This window comes from Carassius auratus, chromosome 19 (genome assembly GCF_003368295.1).
Source record: "Carassius auratus strain Wakin chromosome 19, ASM336829v1, whole genome shotgun sequence".
Lineage (NCBI taxonomy): Eukaryota > Metazoa > Chordata > Actinopteri > Cypriniformes > Cyprinidae > Carassius > Carassius auratus.
In genome coordinates this window covers 4,176,871-4,198,096 of record NC_039261.1, presented here as the reverse complement: position 1 = coordinate 4,198,096, position 21,226 = coordinate 4,176,871, and the positions used below count along the sequence as shown (strand labels likewise).

Below are 21,226 nucleotides of genomic sequence, written 5' to 3'. Positions count from 1 at the left end.
CGGTGTGCATCTTGCTCTTGTCACTCTGAAGGTAGTCGGTACGGTCGTGGAGGAGGAGGAGGAGGAGGAGGTGGAGGGGAAAGGTTCGGCCCACCCACTCGCACAGATTACAGGCTGATTGTGGAGAATCTCTCCAGTCGCTGCAGCTGGCAGGACCTGAAGGTACAGAAACACTTCTTGGTTTCAGTCTTACAGCTGTTTCACACTGAGCCCGATGCGAGAAAGTGAAGCGAAGCGAGACGAACTGAGATTTCACACAGGGAGCTAAACGATTGTAGAGGTACAATACGCATCAGTCGAAGCTTGAAAATTCATGTAACTGCTTAAAACCCACTTTAAAGCATCAAGTGCTTGTAGTAACTTCTGATTGTGATCTATATATGATTTTGAGTCTCTGTTTAATAGCACCACACTGCTTATTGTCTTAAACATCCTTTACTGTTAAAGTACCATGAGCTACAAAACGCATACGAAACGACTTGTGACAGAAAAAAAATCCTTGCTTTTTTGCACCATGGATTATCGCACCTGGTGTATATAGCCCTATAGAATCTACACTCTGAAATCCATACACCCACAAAATAATTGTAATTGCATAGTTTCTATTCAACTGGCTCGTTTTTCCAGCTGGAAATTTTATTTTTTATTTCTTTCGTAGGTCAAACCTAAGAAAATGGTGCTATCGGGTGGAAAATAATTTTGTAATTTTGAAGCCTTGCTAACAAAATGAAAGGCTATAAACAAAGAATGCTTGAGTTTATGCTGAAATGGCATTGAGATGAAATATTGTTGTTTTAATAGGTTTCAGTCTGTATATTTTTGTCCGTGATATTATCATTTTTGTGCATATCGTAAAATGGATTTCTGAAAGGAAATAATAGTGAAATATAAATAAATAAAAAAAAGGCCCTAAGGATGCACAATGGTTAAACTATTATGTACTTGAAGCATTAAGGAAGTTAGTCCTATTAAAAACATGATCAGCGATTAGTTCTTGAGTCTCTAATGTGTGATGGATTCACAGGACTACATGCGTCAGGCTGGCGAAGTGACTTACGCAGACACTAACAAGGGCCGTAAGAACGAGGGGGTCATCGAGTTCAGGCAGTACTCGGACATGAAGAGAGCCCTGGAGAAACTGGACGGCACCGAGGTCAATGGAAGGAAGATTCGGCTGATCGAGGACCGGCCTGGGGCCAGACGCCGCCGCTCCTACTCCCGCAGCGCCTCAAGGTGCAAACAAATCAATTCTAGAATTACATTTACCTGATAATTAACTGAGACCTTTACCTGTCACAACTTGATGTCAGGATATGAATGATAGCTTCTTCATAGTTTGACTGAAGGTGTGTAAATCTTGCTCTCATCCCTCAGGTCTCGCTCCAGGAGCAGGAGGTCCCGCAGGAGCCGAAGCCACAGCCGGACCAGTAGCCGCTCAAGGTAGACAACTCAAGGGATTCAAGACTTCACTTTTCCACTGTGTGAACTTGAAGAGCAATAAAATGACGTTCTGGTTGGTTGTGTGCAATAAAATACTGTCATAGGATATTATACAGAAGTCCTTATCAAGTATGTTAATGCACCTTTTTTGCTAGTTTTGTGGCCATGCAGGAACGGCTCATATACTTGAGGCATTATGTGAATCTCACATTCAAGTTTCTATTCTCTATTAGGATAAGCACAGTTAAGATGTCCACTAGAGGGCAGTAGCTGCTATGATCAGATCTGTGTGGTTTCGAAGGTGCTAATGTTGATTTCCCTCTTTCCAGAGCCTCAGGCTCGCGATCACGCAGCAGGTCAACCAGCAAGAAGACGAAGGGCAGGAGCGGTAGGATGGAGGAGAGCAGTAATGGAGCTCGCAGGGGAGGTGAAAGCGCCAGGGATAATAGCCTGAGCCCTAGCCCCCCGAGCAAAAAGGGCAAACGGGAGAACAAGAGGGCTCGCTCTTATTCTAGATCCCGATCCAGGTCCCGATCTCGATCCAAATCCGTGAACGACAGGGATTTGTCCAGAGAGTCTGGGTCCAAATCTCAGGAGGCAAACAAGGGCAGTGATGACGGCCGGGCGACTGAGAAGGCGCACCGCTCTAGAGCTCATTCTCGATCCAGATCACAAACCCCACCAGAAGCTGATCTGCAGAGGAAATCTAGATCCAGATCCAAATCCAAATCTCGCTCTCATTCACGCTCCCGATCTTATTCCCGATCTCGATCCCACTCAAGGTCACGTTCTTAAACAAAAAAAAATACAAATTCCAATTGGCTTTTCTTGTTTTTCAGTCTAACTAAACATCTTTAAAACCGTATATCTTGTTTTTGTTTTTTTACCCCACTGACAATTTTTGTCACTAAATGGTGAGATTTGTGCTATTAAAAAAAAGACAGTTTGTGGTTGAGGTAAGAAAATCTGAATTCAAGATCTATTATCTGAAAACAAGTCTGAATGTGTTACTTTTTTGTGAAAAGCAAAATGGTGCATCTTGTTTTTAATTTCTTTTTTCCTTGAAAATGACAAAAATAGACTGAAATTTGTCTAAATGTTGTCCTGCCCTACATTTTTCTCTTCTTTGAAGCAAAATGCATTTCTTTTCTTTTGTCTTTTTTTTAAATTTTTTTTTCATAGTTTGTAGTATTAGGGAAATTGCTTGCATATTCACATTTCAGTATTTACTGGTATTGTTAACCTTATGCATCATTTTTAGTAGTGTTTTTATTTTAAAAATTGCTTGCGATTTATATTTTATTCATAAAGACTGTGTAAAATCAAACCAACGGTAGATGTCCTTTGCCTCTGCATTGTATATTTAGAAATGTACCATAGTTGTTGTTAAGCTGGGGCAGAGTTTATGGTCTTTTTACAACAAAGTTCTCCATACAAAAATAATAAACAACTGCCTCACAATACTGTGTCCATTCAGTTCATTTACAAAGGTGTTTTGTGCTGGGTTTACCTTTTATTGCACAATGTATAAAAGCTGTTTAAAGTAAATTGACTCTTTTCATTCTGAACTAGTATGAATCTGGAAAACCAAAGATATTTTTGTTAGACGATTGTTTGTGTTGCTATTTACCATTCAATGAAGCGGAAAGGATGTCCAAACACCTTAAATTCCCCATCGTCTTCTTTCTGATCATTTTTTTTGCTTGATAAATCTTACCATTACCTTGAGATCAATGACCTCAGTTATTTGTTTATTTTTTCAATTGAAAATTATTTTTTCCGCGGCTTAATGTAAAAATAGTTCCACAAGATGTCGCCAACATTCAGAGAAGAGAGGATAAAAAAAAAAAAAAAAAAAAAACGTCCAGTACGTGGTATGTCATATGTACTTGTGTGCCAGCTTTTCCACAACATTTTCCTCTTCTGTTCCGTCAATATTACATTACAAACCTATATCTATTCACGTCCACCAACAAGTTCGGAGAGGCTTTACTGTTCAAAACCCCAGCGAGAGAAATCAAGCCTGTTGAATGTTTGTGTAATGTGACTGTATGGAAAGCAAACCGAAGTCTGGTCTCGACGAAGGCGGCGCTCTCCTCAACACTTCACTGAGGGAAGAACACGAAACCTGGACACTGGTGAACGGACAGACGGTGACTACAGATGATGGAGCCACATTTACCTTATCTGCCTTTAGAAAGTCCGTCCTTTTAACCCCTTCAAAGTCCTCTTCTGGAGAGGAAGCGCTGTCATGGTAGACGCACTGCACTTGGCGCGCGTCTGGACTGATGGAGAACCGCGAAACTTCGCAGCGGGTGAAGAACATCACGAACGCGCGTGTCCAGCGCGGTAGAACGATGGAACGTTGACGCGATACATTGTAACAAAGGCAAGTCAGCGCATTCTCAATATCTCGCCTTTGATACATTTAGAACGCCGTCAATATCAATACAGCAACTGACTTGACCTTATTAGAGGTCGGTAGATTTGTAATGTTATTGATGGAGTCTAATCTCAAGTTTGGACGCAAATCGAGAAATTGTGCCTTCAGTATGAAGAGCTGTTTAATTACAGTGGATTTACAGAGAGGGGCATAGATTTATTGGAATGAATGAATTTAAGATTTGAGAAAAAAAGAGATGTTTTGATGTGTTTTGATCATTTTAGCACAAGCGGGTCAATCTTTTAGAAGCGTCCAGAAATGTGCCTGAAATTATAATGAATTACAATAAGTAATGGATCACATGTGGTGCATTTTTAAACACACACACACACACACACACACACACATATATGTATATATATGCATTATGTATGGTATGCACAAATGAATGGAGATTTAGCCTTATTAAGAAAAAAAAGTTTATTATTTTTTGTGTGTGTGTGAAATTACAGCTACAACTGTTTTATGATGCATACTGCAATGTCAAAAAAATAATTTTGAATAGACTTTTTCTCTTCGTTTTACATGCAACATGGAAATCAGTCTGACACGATCAATTTAGACTGTACATGCATTTATGCCAATGATTGCAGGAATATTTGAGTGTTCAGACACGAATGTATGCGACAGTCGAATTCAGCTACACATGTAGAGTTCTCCCTGTCTTGGGTGCTTAAATAATAATCTGTGCAAATAATCAAACAATAATTTGAAACATTCAGCACAATTCGGATTGAACGATTGATCTACATCTGCTGTTTATATTTTAAACTCTTGTATAATTAATTTCACCCATTTGGAAACCAGAGTTCACAGTCATTAAAAGTAAAGCTGAACTTGGTAATGGAAAAAAGAGGTCTGGAATTCATCAGTCCTGCCTTTTGATGAATCAGTCCAAACATATGCTCCAAGATGCATGTACTATAGATTGTTTTTCTGTGTGCATCTCATTTTACTTATGGAGTTTATTATTCAATATTAAATTCAAAAGGGAATTATTATTATTATTATTATTGTTATTGTTATTATTATTATATAAATTTTTTACCACAACCTCAGTTGTTTACATTTGGTCATACACTTTTTATTTTTTAGAATACTGACATGTTTATATCTGATTTAAGTATTCTAGCAGAACAGTCAAAGCATCTCCCATGAGTTTAAACAAATCAAGTGAGTTGGCAGAATTGTAAATTACATTTTCAGAGTTGCTGAGAAACCTCTGCCAACGGAGCGTTTGGTATTTCCAGAGTGAATTAGCCACATATCATTTCTCAGTTATGGACTGTTGTTTTTCCCCCACATTCTTCCTCGGCCAAAAGTGTCATGGACTTTGGAGATTCGTAGTGGTTTCCCCTGCACACCTGTTTCTTCTTCAAGTTAAAATCAACAACATAAAGAAATGACCTCAAATCAACTATGCTTGTTTAATATCTGGAGCTCCCTTTGGGAATCCAGCTGGCTACTTTATCTGTCAGTGTATTAAAGAAATATGTCATGCCTTAAACTTTATTCAACAGTTTACAAATTGTTTGAGGGACTGGGAATACTCTCGCTGCAATAAAACACAGCATCAGCCACTTTATTTCTAAGTATATTTATAGCCTATACGATTGATTTAAATACAGTTTATGATTTGTTTGTGGTACACCATCATGAAGGGTGTTACTCTATGTATACACAATTTCATGCTGCAAATTTTAACTAAATCTTTGATTAAATCTTTAAAAATCTTGATTCAAAGTGCAAGATGCACTGGTTCATACATTGCCAGCCTTTTTTCTTTTTATTTCGCTTTAAACTCATCCAACAGTTTGTAAAAACAGTTATGCAAATACAATTAAAGTCCACAGGCTAATCGTCCATTTCATTAATTTGTTTACACAGCACAATGAGTCAAGAGCTTGACTTGTGTTTAACCTGAAACATTCCTTTAATTTATTATTAAGTACTTTTTTGCAGGCTGTTATGTAGAAATCACTGTGCTTGTTTTCTTAAATTATTTAAAACAAGACACGCCACCATGGATTAAATATTAATAGAAGCCATTATAACAAACAAGTCTGAGTGGGACTAAAGGAAAAAAAAAATCCCAGCCCCATTAGCATCAATGTTTCAATTTACAGCAAACAAGGGATTATTAGTAGTTGTAGAACATATTTTATATTTCAGTTTAGGAATCTGAAGCAAACATTCAAATGAAAAATTTGAATGCATTGCTGAATGATTGTCAACACCCAACCTAAATCTTAATCTTGCTTTTCCCTCTTCACCTTTTCAGACTCCCATTAGGGACCATTACAGACCAGTCTATGCCATGCGGACTCAGAAGTCCCACGGCCGGAGGTCAGCCACGCCTTCCCGCCAGCGCTTGCCACGTTTCAGTCTTCACTCCAGGAGAAAGAAAGAAGGTGTAATCCAGGGAAAGCTGCGTATCCGTTCCATGCCGGGTGCCTTTCTGGTGCTTGGGGTGGTGGTTGTTGTTGTTGGCACTTCGCTTGCTGTGGCCGGCTACTGGCCGTACAGGTCCCATCGATCATCAGTGGACACGGCAGAGGAAGGATCCTCTGGAAGTGCATCAGGATGGGGATTAGGGTCCAAAGGACTGTTTTCAGCAGCAAGTCTGGTTCATAGTGAAAGGATGAAACTACTAGGACCTGTCATTATGGGAGTTGGACTCTTCATACTTATTTGTGCCAATACAGTACTCTATGAGAACCGGGATAGAGAAACTCAAATGCTTCTGGCGCAGATGCGGAGCGTCATTTGCTCTGTTTCTGCAGCTGTTCCCTCAGCAGACCTCTTGCAGGTGAACTCTCTTGCCAGCCACTACCAATGGGTCAGCAGTTTACCTGCAGCCCACCTGAACATCCTCTGTCTGCAAGAAATGTCCAGTTCGGAGCCTCTACTCCAAGTGAAGAGCATGGATGAGGAGGACAGCATTCAGCAGCAAGACACGGTGCACACTGAGGTCCTTCATCATCAGGACTCTTCCTCCACCCCCTCGATTCACTCCTCCAGCTCTTGTAACAACAGTAAGGAGGTTTTTTGCACAGAGGAACGGGGGACCAACTTTGCACTGGATCTGCAGCAAGAAAGTCACTTTGGACTGAGCAACTGTTTGGCCGCATCCTCGATGTCCACATTGGGTGGGGAGGACTTGGAGACCTTCTCCATCCCACCCAGACGCTCCTACAGCATGAGCCACAGAACTAAACCTCACATACTGCCCAGGGATCTGGTGCATCCAGAGGACAAGTCCGTGTCTTTGACGGGTCAACATAAACTGCTTCCAAGGCAGTCCAGCTCAGAGGTGTGCGTGAACATGGTTGGCATTACAAGCCTTGACTTTATACAAATGGAAGAGCAGATGCACCGCAGCTGGCCTCGGCTGGACCTCGGAAGCGCCAGGAAGTATCTCAAGCTGGAGAACAAGGAAGACTCTGTGGACAAGTTCCTGGACCAGCTTGAGCAGCAGTGCTTGCAGTTGAACAAAAGCTACGGCTCAGGTCCCTTCCAGTGAGCTGAGGTTTAATCATTACATCAAGGTTAATGGCTTGGCGGATCAGAAGGAGCCTTATATAGTGCTATACACTTGGAATAACCCAACCAACAAATGGGTGCAAGTTTCCAGTGGATATTCTTTGCACAGTTTCTGGAATCCCTTGAGGCCAACTAATTAGCTCATTTCTAAGACCTAGCAATTTATCTCACTTGACTAGTTTTGGTAACTACAGTAGCTTGTTCAGAGATTTGCGGAGTATGGAGTTGTATCACCTACTGCCCTCGACGGTATGGAGATATAAGCCAGCGTCCTGAAGAAGGCTAGGGATGGAGGTATTTTACAGTCATGGGAATGTGCTAAACAGCTCGTGATGTCATAGATGATTGGATGGAACCCAATTGGAGGGATCTGTTTGTTATTGTTGCCCTACTTGTTGCTAGGACACAGCAAGCAGCATTACTGAACCTTTGAGGTAGAATAAACGAAGACCTCTGCAGTGACTCGATTCAAAGTAAACCCATTTCTGACTTCCGAAATCAGGTCAGCCAAAAGCACGTCTCTGGTTTTGATAGTTATAAGGGCCAAAAAATGGAGAATGTTATTTGACCAAAAAAAATGGATTTATCCAAACTGCGTGTCTACTATTGGATTGTCCATTGGAATTCATTTATATGGTTAAGGTAATGCAACCTCAGTTGGAGTGTCTGTAAATCTTTCGTCTAAGAGTATCTGTTGTTCTTGTATTTCACCTTTCTTCCATTTCTGCCTGCCGGCAGTGAAACAGAAGCAACAATGATGAGGACGCAGTGCCCTCTTGGCTTCATTAACTAAGGTGATCAGTGTTTTTGCATGCACTAATGCGGGTACATAATTTCTTTCCCTTTAAAGGGTGGAGCTGGACCGAACCCCTCCTCTTTGCAGTGAGAATGTGTAGCTTCACTCTGTTTACAAAAACAAGGCAGTCTCCCTGTCTCTATTTCGTCCGTGTAGCCTGTTTTTGGTATGCTATTTTATTTGCTGTGCGTTCTCAATGTATACTGAGCAATACCCATAGTCTGACTGACCAATCAGATCCTTTACACCACCTATGAACTGAATCCCATGCCTGTGTTGCAAATAAAAGGCAAAACAAAACCACTTTAAATGTAAGCTTTGGTTTGCTGTCCATGATTTAATGTTGATGCACGGTAGCATCAGGGGGTCAAGGTGTGGCTTTTTATATGCAGCTTTTTTTTACCCCTGCTGGTAGATGCTATAGCCAAAAAGCTTCTTTCTTTGTCGATAGACACGCATATGCAACATATAAATCATATTTTTAGCTGTGACAATTTTTCTAAACCTATACAGTGATCCATCATATGACATTTTCAGCTCAGAGGATAGTCTCATAAAAAAGAAATAAAAGATTCTGAACTTGAGTATATGAAGGTGACAGAATCCAGGTTAGAAAATATCTTGTAGAATGATCTTCAATATTGAACATATTTGCGTACTGCATTTTGATTGGTCTTCTGTCTTAGATCTATTTGCATACTGACTGATTGTTCTTTTTTCTTTTATCTTTTAACCATCCATAGTCAGAGGAGTTGAGTTTTGTGTTGTTTCCGCAGACAACTGAAAACAAGGCACATATTTAATTGACTTGATGCTGCATTTCATTTACTTTGGCCAAAGCCTAAAAATAAATGTATCGAAAAACTATTAACTTTCACAATTTTAGCTAAACTGTAACTGGTGAATCTAATTTAACTTATGAAGTTCTTTAATAATTAATAATTAAAGGAAAGACCTGGTTTTGGACGGGAATCCCTGTTGTTTAAAGGTGCAGAGAGACATAAGATCAGCGTAATGGAGAAGAACTTTGTTAGACGTGTATGTGCAAGATTATGTATGTTTGATGTTTGTAACCACTCGGCCATCCGACCTTAAAAGCAAGGTCTGATTCAGGTATGATGGATGAAAGCAGTGTGAAAGAGATTTGCTGTAGCTGAATATATTTCCAAGGTGCTTTTATTGATATTAGGCTACTCAGACATTCAGTTTTTCTTCTACCAAACTAAGAAATGAATTCAGTATAAACTACTTATTGTACAATCTCCATTCAAACTTTTCAACAGATTTCTGATAAAAAAATAAAATAAACAAAAAAAAACTTTATTAATTTGCAAACTGAATTATGACTGGACGTCTTGCTCTTAGATTTTTACAACTTTACTATCAGTCTTCATCTCCTTGTTTTTTTCTTTCTATATTTGGGTTCACAACTTTTTAATATATCATGTTCACAGCTGTCTTTAATTTGGAGTCTCACTCGATTTCAGTTACCCTGCCAGCTTCCTGTAGCTCGACTGTAGAGCATGGCATTGGCCACGGTCATGGGTTTCTTCCTAAAAGAAGTTCACACTAAGTGACACGACATTTCAAGCAGTGCCCTGCAAGCAGACATGCTAAACTTCATCTCAAGCCATTGTAAATCTGTAAATGTTTATATTTTTCTTTCTTTCTTTTCTTTTTTTTTGTTTCATCAACTGTTGCTCAGACAGATCTCATTGGAATGAGCTGAAGATTTCTGTGAAGAGCATCATTTTCAGTATGTATAATAATGTATATTATTTTTGCGCAGGCTTTAATGAAGTGTGACTTGCAAAGCATTTTTTAATCTTTTCCTTTCTTGAAGCAATTTCTAAATTAAGAAGTAACATGAAACTGAAAAAAAGGCTGAAATCAGAATCGGGGTATCAGAATCAGATCACTTTTCACAGATAATGCTTATGACATTAATTATAACCCAATTGATGTCAAATATGCAAATCAAGCTAACGACCAAGTATTGACTAATATGTTATGTCAAACTGATATCAAGGTGCCTACTGGGACACATATACTATGGTAATGCATGCACTTTTGTTAATTGATATGTACATTCATTAATGGTATGTTATTAATATGTACCTTGAAGGAAAAGGTAGATGTTCTTACTGATTTTAAGTTACAATAGTTTGAATGTAAACCATAAACCAATATTGTGTGTATGTAAATATTCAAACAATCAGAATGTATGGCTTACAAAAGTCTGATACTTTGGCAGATCACAATAACTTGAGTTCTTATGCATGCAGCTTTTATTAGAATATTACAGAATATAGAATATTGTGGAATTTTCCAGAATGTTACAGAAACTCTTGGAATGTTCCCACATTTGTAAAAGAAAACGTGCATCAAAAATGCAGAAACAGATAACTCCGTATTTAACAATTCTCAGAAATCATGTTTTTTTCATTGTGTGTCCCAATTCATCTCAATCAAACCACACTTGGGTTATTTTGACAAGGCAAAAAAAAAAAAAAAAAACAATAAAACAAAAAACAGCTGACTAACACAATAAAAAGTGTGATGATAAAAAAAACAAAAAAAAAAACATGAAAAATAGTAACCAGTCATAGCAGCTAAGAATAACTTTCACTTATACAATCATGCACACTTTACCAAAAACTAAATAAATAACTAAACTTCTTAAGTTACAACTCACTGTTATAACATAAGTGTGTTTTCCAAACTGATGAATGTAAAACATACAGGAAAAAAAAAAGCGGACTAAAGTTTGGTGCGTTTGGTTCAGTTTCTGTAATGGAAGAGGAAGGAGGAGGGGAAGAGAAATTCCCCTGCTGTAATTATCCTCAGCAGTGTTTTTGTCAGGGGCCAACTTGCCCCTTATTTGGTTTTATGGCTCCTTCCGGGCAGGTATGCAGTCTCTCGTGATCTCTTCTCATTTAATTGGTCATTTACAAGATGGCTTCTGCGATTCTAACAGCTTGTAAAGCTAGCAGGCAAGACCCAGGCCTTTATTTGTCTCTGTGAATTTGGATATGATGTTTCAAACAAAGGCAATGTTACCCAGCTTGGCATTATATCCAGCTACAGTGTGGACTGGATGACATTTTTCTGTACTGCTATGTCACGGTAGATATATCTGCATATATCAGAGGGCAGGACTGCTTTATCTTACGTGTGAGAACAAGACAGAAACATGAAGCCACAGCGTGTCCCAAACAAGATGATGATGAGTGTGACTATTTGTCAAAAAGCGAGGTTTGGTTATTGTTTATCATTGCTGGGCAACTTTGCAATTGCTATATTCTAAAATATGCAGTCTGGCTCATCCAGGCAGGATTTAGAGTGACAATCTCATTATATTATTAGATTTAATTAGTTTTATACATTTTATATACACAGATGTCAAACATATTATTCATTTGTCATGAATACTGTTTGGTATTGCTTCCATCAAGTCCTATATATATATATATATATATCTAATAATTTTAATTTAATTTTAATTTTCAAGTATTTAACCCTTGTGCCATGCTGAAAATCCTTTAGAATTTATATTTAATATTTTCAACATCTGTTTGTGTGATTTGACAGAAAACAAGCAGACTGAAAAAGATTAAATATAATATTTGGGAATAATAAAGCATAACGAGAAATATATATGAGTTTTTTTTTTTTTTTTGCAGGTAGGTTGACAGTGTCTAAAATAATTATATAATAATAATAATACAAATAATAATTATAGTAATTTATTTATTTATTGGTTCATTTTGTAATATTTTGATTATAAAAAAAATATATATATATATATATATTTATAGTTACTCAAATATATATATTAGAAACTGGGATTTTGCCTGTACCACCCAATCCTGCCTATATGTTAAACTTGCTCTTACTATCTTTGTCAACAATTCTGCAGCCATTATGTTTGGCTGCGTTGTTGAGATTTATGGCGATCCTGGACCGTGCTCTTCATCTCAGATAAATTGGCACAGCATTGCAGCTTGTGCTTTACCAGACACATTCTCCTCTGGCACAGGGTTACTAGCCATCCTCCGCATCTGCAGTGCGTTAACAAAGTTCAGTAAAGCTTGCACAGTTTCAAAGGTCCTCTCTGCACTTAAACATGTCGCAGAAGTGTGTTAAAAACACCACGTCTCTGCGCTAAATGCAGCCAGATGCTGATTCTGGGAAGCACAGTCTGCTGTATCCCTTAAGCAGAGAACTACAGGTCACAGTATTTTTAAAGTGAACAATACATCATTTAACTGAGCACTTTTGGTCAGAGCGTGCTGTTTGAGTTTGTTTATATGTGTGTGTTCAGGATGTTAGCAGGAGGCTTGTATAAACGGCCTGGGTGTAATTGTTTTTTACTGCTGCAGGTCCCAGAGGCACAGTCTGGTTGGCTTGCGTGAGGCCAGTCGATGGGATCCAGGTGTGACAACACAACGCATGGTGATTAATTTCATGTTTTGGCGAGTTACTGGCTAATTCATATGAATTAACATGAATTGTACATTTAAGTACAATGTGTTTGCACCACTGAGTATTATTAGGATTAGGGGTGGTTTTTCTATAAAAAAAAACTAACAAACAAAAAAAAACCTAGGTTTGGTACTGGACTCTGTAGTTAATTCATAAGGGAACAAGCTACATTGATGGTTCCACGAAGAACCTTAAACATCCACGGAACATTTCCATTCTACAAAATGTTCTTTACAGTGGGGGAACAATGATGTTTAGCCGATTAAAAATGAAAAATCAAACTTCTTTGGAGAACCAAACATGGGTCTACTATGGCACTGCTGGGAAAACTCCTTTTGGACGCTTTACTTTGCATGACTGCACGAAGCATTGCAAATAACCGTGAATCAGAAATGACAGTCCAAAAGACTCATTTGAGATGCGCCTCACCTCACTTTGAAAGTAGATGATAGTAGACGGCTGCAGTGAGGAGAGGAGGGAAATAAGCACAGACAAGACAGTCAATCAGACTCCTAAAAAGGCATATATTGTGTGATTCACACTCATGCGCGTTGCAGTTAATAAACAAGACGTCATTTAAGTTCTTTATTGGCACTGACGGTTCCAGAAGAACCTTTAAGATTCATGCAACATTTCCACTGCACAAAGGATTATATATAATGGAAAAAGATATGTCAGATTGTTAAGATGTTCTTCACAATAAGAAGAAAGTGGTTAATTTAAAGGGTTAGTTCACCCAAAAATGCTGTCATTAATTACTCACCTTCATGTTGTTCCAAACCCGTAAGACCTCCGTTCAGAACACAAATGAAGATATTTCAAATAACAACTTTTTAAATAGTTTGTTCTCTTCCGGGTCAGTCACCGTGCCGTACATGGGAGCATCAAGAAACGGTCACATGATGCAGCTGACTCAGGAGCCGGTGTTCTAGAGCCTGGATGTGCTGTGCCTTGCTTACAAGCAGAGGAAGATGCATGCTGTACACAAAACAGTCTTTATAGACATGTCTAAAAAGTTTTGAGGATGACTTTGCAATTTTTGCCTAGCCTTACTTATTTGAACTAAAATATACAGACGATGAACTAAGAGAATTTGACGTTCCACACGCATGCAGTGGAATCATTTAAGTTGTTTTTGTTTTCTTTGCACACAAAAACTATTCTCACAGCTACATAAAATTACAGTTGAACCACTGAGGTCACATGGACTATTTGTACGATGTCCTATCTACCTTACTGGGCCTTGAACATGTCAGTTGTGTTGCTGTCTATGGAGGGTCAGAAAGCTCTCGGATTTCATCCAAAATATCTTAATGTGTGTTCTGAAGATGTACTAATGTCTTACAGGTTTGAAATGATATGATGGTGAGTAATTAATGACAGAATGTACATTTTTGGGTGAACTATCGTGTTAAGATTTGTCCGCTGAAAGGTTTTTGGGGAACAAAAATGATTCTTCTACAACCCCCTTTTGAAAGTTTTTTTGAGAGGGCACACCAAGCAAAATCCTGAACAGAGAGGCTAATGTTACCATGGAAAAAAATACACGGACATATTTGTATATGCCTCAATATGTTTTTAATATATTGCAAATTATACTTGCAATAAATAACTAAAAGGTTTCTTAAATGGCTTGTTTGATATGATGCAAAAATCTGTACAAAACAAGTGATAAGAGCCAGTTAGAAATCTGAGTGTTGTCCGATTTTATCTGATATAAATCTGTCCAAAATCTCTGGTATTGCGCAGTTGGTCTCCCTGAAGAAGATGGAAAACAGCTTGATGATGACACACCATCATTTTTATTGGATTAAACAACCGGGATGAATTGTGCTCTTCGAAAATGCTTGATATTGTGACTCTAATATCATACTTTGACAGTGTAATCTCTCTTTGAGATATATTATGCTTAAAAAGAATACTTGTCTGAATTTGATTCAAAATTTAATGAAAATTAGTTTTTTTAAGTTGAAAATAAATAACAAGTACTTTTGAGTACTCATATTTATTTTCATATAAAAGCACCAGAACCTTTATTTTTAAGAGTGTAGTTTTTTTCTGGGAACTGTGCTATCAAACATGACTTTCTTTTCCACTGAAGGTCAAACCCCAATGACTTGTGACTTTTACAGAAGCATATCATCTCTTTATATCTCAAAAGTATCTTCTGTATCTGTCTTAAAAGGCTTATGCCAAGTGTGGCACTTTATACCCATGAGGTTACTTCTAGAAAGGAGTTCTGAACACATTGTCTGCAAATCTATGCAAATATGTCTCAGACAGGAGAGAAAGTGAAAAAAATAAAGTAGTACAAAGTATTTGATGGAACTTCAGGTGAATTGAGGCTTTTATGTTCCTTATAGAGAGTCCCACGGGTGTGTAGACGCTCCTCAATGAATCACCGTTCAGACGATGAGCGTTTTTGGACTTTGAGTTGGAAGGATGAACAACAGTATTCTAACAAAGCTGAATATTTACACCAATATTATCAGGGAAATGAAGGGAACGGTTCTGATTTGAATCTGTGAGCATAACATTGAATGCATTAGGTGTTTTGCATAAGATGAGACATTATTTTCATGACAATAAAGAAAAATGTTCACTCAATTTCTCATCCTCAGACTATTATAAAACACCCTGCATTGCAGTAAAGTGAGTCTACTGAGAATCATCATTACATGTTGTGGGGCAAAGTGTGCTTCATTTTCATTCAAAAAATGTAATAATAATAATGTTACTAAATAAAAATAAATGTAAAAATATGTTTTTGCATATTATTATAATTTTTCTTTGTCTTTTCTTGATTTTGGGGTGAAATATTAGCCTGGCAGGCTTTCATGATATTCTGCCACCTTCATTTTCTCTAATGGCTGACTTTTTTAATTCATTAGTAGCTGCACAGTTGTATTATTTACTGAGTTTAAAGGTTACACACACACACACACAAACACACACACACACACACACACACACACACAAACTACAGCTGAGGTGAAGCGGCAAATGCCATGAACTTTTTGTCCAAGACTGAGGTTTCTACAGAGGGTTTTATAAGCCTTATGAAAAGGCTTATTATGTTCTAGTTAAAAATTTGGAAATAGTTATTTAAAGGATACTTAATGTAGTATAATTTAAACGAATTACTGTGCATTATAAACCATAAAGGGTGCAACGTTTTAATGCTAAATGAATCATATTATTTTTACATTACCTGCATTGTGTTTTCTATACTAAAAAACATTTTTAAAATTCAATATCAATCTCATATATAGGGGCTATATCATTTAATACATAAAAAAATGTATACATGTACTTATTTTGTGTAGAACACAAAAGAAACAGAAAAAAACTGCACATTAGTTGTAAGGATTTACATATACATTAAACATTTAGTTTTGTATCTACACAGCTCTGTCATGACATCTCTCGGAGGGATTGGCATGGTAATGTACCTGACAGTGTTTATGTATTTGGTCTTGGTGGAATAGATCTGCTACACTGCTGCGGTAAAGCAAATACTGAGACTAGCTGTGAGCATGTAAGCAATATTGCTGCTGCAAATATAACATACATCAATAACCCCATATAGCATACATGAATCACCTGGTAGCAGATCTATACAGGTGGAGCTGGGGAAGGAGGAGGGTTTCTGAAGCAAACTGCAACTGCTATGGCTAGCTCTAGTCATATATTTGAGCTGCAAGCTCATTGGCTACTGATACAGGAGAAGACCAATCAGCTGTGCCATGTGATAATGATGTCATTAGGTCAGATTGAGTTTGACCTATCAGACTGCACCATCTAGAGTTTCATGGCAGAACTCTGTATTAATACTAAAATCTAATTTAAACTTATAATGAAGTCAAGTCTTTATTTTAAAACTGCTTTTAAAAGCTGTATATATTTTCATAAGGGCTGGGCTGCAGCAGTGAATCTGTGCACATCAGGATGCTGTACTGAAGGTTAGACCTTTTTATCTGCATAAAGTACTGTTGTGCATCTTTACACATTGAGCCTCAAGCTTCAGGATGATATTAAATAAGCATAAAAAGACCTTTGAACAACCTTTTTGCTTTATCCTGAGGGAAACGTTGACATAACCAGTGGAGTGCAGCTTTATTTTAATTTGAGCATTAATTCTGATCTCTCTGCATAATTATACATTTCAGAAGAAACTACTTCTGAACTCAATTACTTTCAAGAATAATATGCAATTATATTGTATTAAAATACCATTTAAATCCATATAAAATCCAATAATTTTGTTTCATTTTTTAACTTGATTAAAGCTGAATTGATGGGGCTGCATAGATAATCTGACAAGCTTTTGAATGAATCTACACTTATCTTCATGCAGCTGAACTGATTGATAAGCTCTACATGTCCTTCAAAATTCAATAAAAACAGATCCCGCATACAAGATGCCAAGTGTAATTTTAGTACATTTTGTTTAATTTTAGGTCTCATACAGTCTTTATATTCCAATTCAAATAGCAATCTAATTACACAAGACACAATAATACTGTAGGTGTACTGTATGAATGAATGCTTACAGATTGTAATATCATGTTACTTAGATATGGGTCAGTAACAAATAAGAATGATAGAATGGAAAAAGATCATTTTTTAAAAGCAATAATAATAACCCCAAAAAATACTTTTAATTAAATTTCATATAACTCACAAAACGTAACGTTTAAGTGCACTCACTGTCTATGTGAACTGCATTTTTGATGATGTTTCAGCCTTTTAATATTCAGATCCAGACCAATAAAAAGATTGTTATGCTATTTCAGAACAGTTTAGAGCCAGAATACATTTCACCCCTCCTTTTTCTCCTAGCAGGCAGCTCAGATTTTCACTCTCACTGGATCGCGATGTTATTTCATAAGCTGTAGTCTCAAGTCTCCATCGATCACATACAGAGCTGTTTGGCAGAGCACACCTGTTTAAAGGTTTTGAGCTTCATGGCTCATGATGAGAGCACAGGATCGCACTCGAGGCATTCAAGACAGCAGAGGTGAAGACAGACTTTGTGCATCTGAGCTGAGGATCTGATTATAGATATCAGAATCCATCAAACCCGATTAGGACGACTGTAATCTCATGTGACCCGTCTGAACCCACCTCTCACTGGATTTACAACAAGCTGTTGTCCACTGACCGTCCATCGGCGAGTTTGTTTTGTTATCAGTTCAACTTATCCTTCATACACGTTTTCTTTACAAGATCATTGTTGGTCTATTAATGTGTTTTCCTCATCTTGGGCCATATGGTGTAAGTGATTTCAGGTTTTACTGTCCTCGTGGGGTTATTTGATTCACATAGTCCAGACAAACTTAACCTACACACACACACACACACACACATGCACATGTTTTGCTTAGACAAACTCATGTTCTGTTGTTTGTTGGAATTTGTGGTTTTGATTTGCAATCCACACACACACATACACACAAACACAAAAAAATAGGTCCATGGGTCTTTCTGTAAAAAGCTTAAAATGGAGACATTGAAACTTCTATTAGTCACAAATAACATGATTTCCACACTCGTTTGTGAACCTCACTCATTTGAGACTTTGTCCTGTTTGTTTGCTACATTTCATGACCCTTGTTGTCTTTATTGCATGTGTGTGCAAACTGTGTAAATGTGCAAAATAAATGGCAGAACTGTGTTTCCTTTATTCTCCTGCGCTCCCTCTAAAGGATAGAGACGTGAACTGCAGCCGATTTATCATTGGCTGGAAGAGAACAGCTCTGATTTTTTGATTGGTTGACTTGGTGATTTTTGTGATTGGTCGGCCAGTGAACGTGCATATCTTTAAAAGAAACTGTATTTCTTTCTATATTTCTTAAATATCACAATTACTTTCCCAAATAATGAGTACATAAAATAGGATGTATGCATTTTAGCAACAATTGCCTCACAAATGCTATTGTTTATCATCGAGCTGCATATAATGGCGATGTATTATGCACTGCTTTTTGGCACCAGCATTAAAATAAATGGACCCGAAATTGTATTTCCAAACCATTTTTGTTTCATTTATAGGTCTGAGATCAATCAATCAATCAATCAATCAATCAATCAATCAATCAGACATTGATTCTTGAGTGTGCCATAAAAATAAAAATAAAAATTCAGCAATTATTATGTAACTCTCAATCTAAGTTAAATTCTTTAATTGTAATGTCGATAGAAATAAACGCTGGAACTGTAAAATGAATGTGGATAGAAGCTCAGATCATTTAGTCTTGGAGCAATTTGATGATAGATGTTTCATATGTTTCAGAAATGCCTTTGATTTATGACTTTACACTGAGCGACTTCTTGACTGCAGACTTCAGTATCTTGGCACAGTGTGAGTCTGTGGAAGAGATCTCAGCACAGGATATAAATCTGAGACGCAGTTCACGGTGTCTTCATTTCATCTCAATGCTGTCTGCGTTTGAGATACTAAAGACACGGCTTCTGTCTGAGGTCATGTGCTCATTTTGCATGAAGTCCTGTAATCTAATATTCTGCATTTTGCTTATGCCTGAATTTGCGACGACTCTAGAAATCTGCTGTGTTGGGATTATAAGGATTTGTCCGATGCTTATGTAACACGGCATGCTGAAGTGTTTAGTGAGTGTGTTTCAGCTGGCGCATGGTTTCTTGTGTGATGTCACACTAATAGTGTATGAGATCAGATTATACTCTGGATTCATGGGTTTGATGGGAGAGAAGCAATCACTGTGTTTGTCTGTGGCTTTATTTAGCTGTCCTTTGTCCCAAAATCGACTCCAAGTTTGCTACATGGCTACGGGGACGTCCTGAAATTTAGAAATGATTTATAAATGAAGTAAATAATGTTTAAAAATGCAAACCGTTTGCTTGTATGGCTAAGATTACGTCATGGTTATAATTAATTTCATGCAATAACAATAGAAGGCTACAATATGTCCTCATTTATTTAAGCCAAAGCTGAAGTGCAATGCTTAAATACTCTTTTATTTTTTCTCAATATATGTACACACAAATGTGAGGTCAGTTTGTTTGTTTATTTTAAATAAATGATTTTAATTCAGCAAGGATGCTTCAATTTGAAAAAAGAGAGGAAAAGTAACAGTAAGGACACTTATTACATTACAAAATATTTATATTTTAAATAAATGCAGTTCTATTCTTCTTTTTTTTTTTTGCTTTAAAAAAAAAACTGAATATGAAAAATGTATTGACTGTAATGATTTACACACACACAAGCAGAACAATGGCTTTCAACTTTGTTAATATTAATCATATATGTTCCTTGAGCAGCAGATCATCATATTAGACTGATTTGTTAAGGATCGTATTGACACTAGACTGGAGTAATGTTGCTGAAAATCAGCTTTGATCACAGGAATAAATTACATTTTACAATATAGAGCAATAGAAAACAGTTGTAAATTGTAAAAATATTTCACAATATTACATATTTTACTGTAATTTAGTAATAAAGTTCAGTATTATTCTTTCTAATTTAATGTTGAATTAGTATAATAGAGTTTAGTGTGGGTCACATTTTTCCTACATTGTGGGGTGCAACCCCCCACCACGTGTGTGTGTGTGTGTGTGTGTGTGTGTGTGTGTGTGTGTGTGTGTGTGTGTGTGTGTGTGTGAGGATGGTGTAACAGCGCTGTAGGGGGTTCCTCTGGCTCAACCATTTGTTTATAATCACTCAGATCACAAAAGCAGAAGAGAGAAGTTATTCAGACGGAATAATCAAACCCTCTGCAGCTCATTTTACTTCTTTACTTCTTTACTTTATGCCTCTGTTAATCTATCCTTCTTCTTTCTTCTCTCTCCGTAGACACAGTACCTTCCACATGCTCTTATATAAGATTATCAATTTTAAATTGAAATATGAAGGAAGCACAAGAACTTCATATTTATATAATATATAAAACTGCTAGGGCAGAGCACATACACAAACTCATTGAAAATAACCAAAACAATCCAAGGTTTTTATTTAGCACAGTGGCTAAATTAACAAATTACCAGACGCCACCTGATACAAATATTCCACCAACGTTTAATAGTAATGACTTTATGAATTTCTTCACTGATAAAATAGATATCATTAGAAATACAATAGCGAATGTAGATTCTACAGCGTCTAACACTTCAGTTTCATCCATCGCACCCAAAGATAAACTGCAGTGCTTTACAAATATAGGACAGGAAGAGCTAAATAAACTTATCACTGTATCTAAACCAACAACATGTTTATTAGATCCTGTACCCACTAAATTACTGAAAGAGTTGTTACCTGTAGCCGAAGAACCGCTTCTCAATATCATTAACTCGTCGTTATCTTTAGGTCACGTCCCAAAACCATTCAAGCTGGCGGTTATCAAGCCTCTTATTAAGAAACCAAAACTAGATCCTAGTGTACTGGCAAATTATAGGCCTATTTCAAATCTTCCATTTATGTCAACATTTTTTGAAAAAGTTGTGTCTGCTCAATTGAGCTCCTTCCTACATAAAAAAAA

The 21,226-nt window shown here is 37.2% G+C and overlaps 2 protein-coding genes across 2 annotated transcripts in view; both read left to right on the top strand.

Moving 5' to 3' along the window:
- LOC113119169 (serine/arginine-rich splicing factor 6-like) overlaps positions 1-2,901 on the top strand; it is a 5,787-nt gene extending 2,886 nt beyond the window's left edge. Inside the window, exons 3-6 of the mRNA XM_026288425.1 lie at positions 32-162; positions 1,025-1,233; positions 1,375-1,440; positions 1,770-2,901. Coding sequence (XP_026144210.1) covers positions 32-162; positions 1,025-1,233; positions 1,375-1,440; positions 1,770-2,235 — 872 coding nt within the window. The 3' untranslated portion in view covers positions 2,236-2,901. The remainder of the gene's footprint in view (positions 1-31; positions 163-1,024; positions 1,234-1,374; positions 1,441-1,769) is intronic.
- A 407-nt stretch (positions 2,902-3,308) lies between these two features.
- On the top strand, positions 3,309-10,739 carry LOC113119168 (transmembrane protein 200A-like). Its single transcript, XM_026288424.1, has 2 exons — positions 3,309-3,829; positions 6,165-10,739. Exon 2 carries the CDS (start codon positions 6,201-6,203, stop codon positions 7,404-7,406), a length of 1,206 nt encoding a protein of 401 aa, XP_026144209.1. The 5' UTR covers positions 3,309-3,829; positions 6,165-6,200; the 3' UTR covers positions 7,407-10,739.
- Positions 10,740-21,226: the final 10,487 nt, after the last annotated feature.

Coding starts and splice junctions, on each gene's coding strand:
- LOC113119168 (XM_026288424.1), top strand. CDS start 6,201: ATGCGGACTCAGAAGTCCCACGGCCGGAGGTCAGCCACGCCTTCCCGC.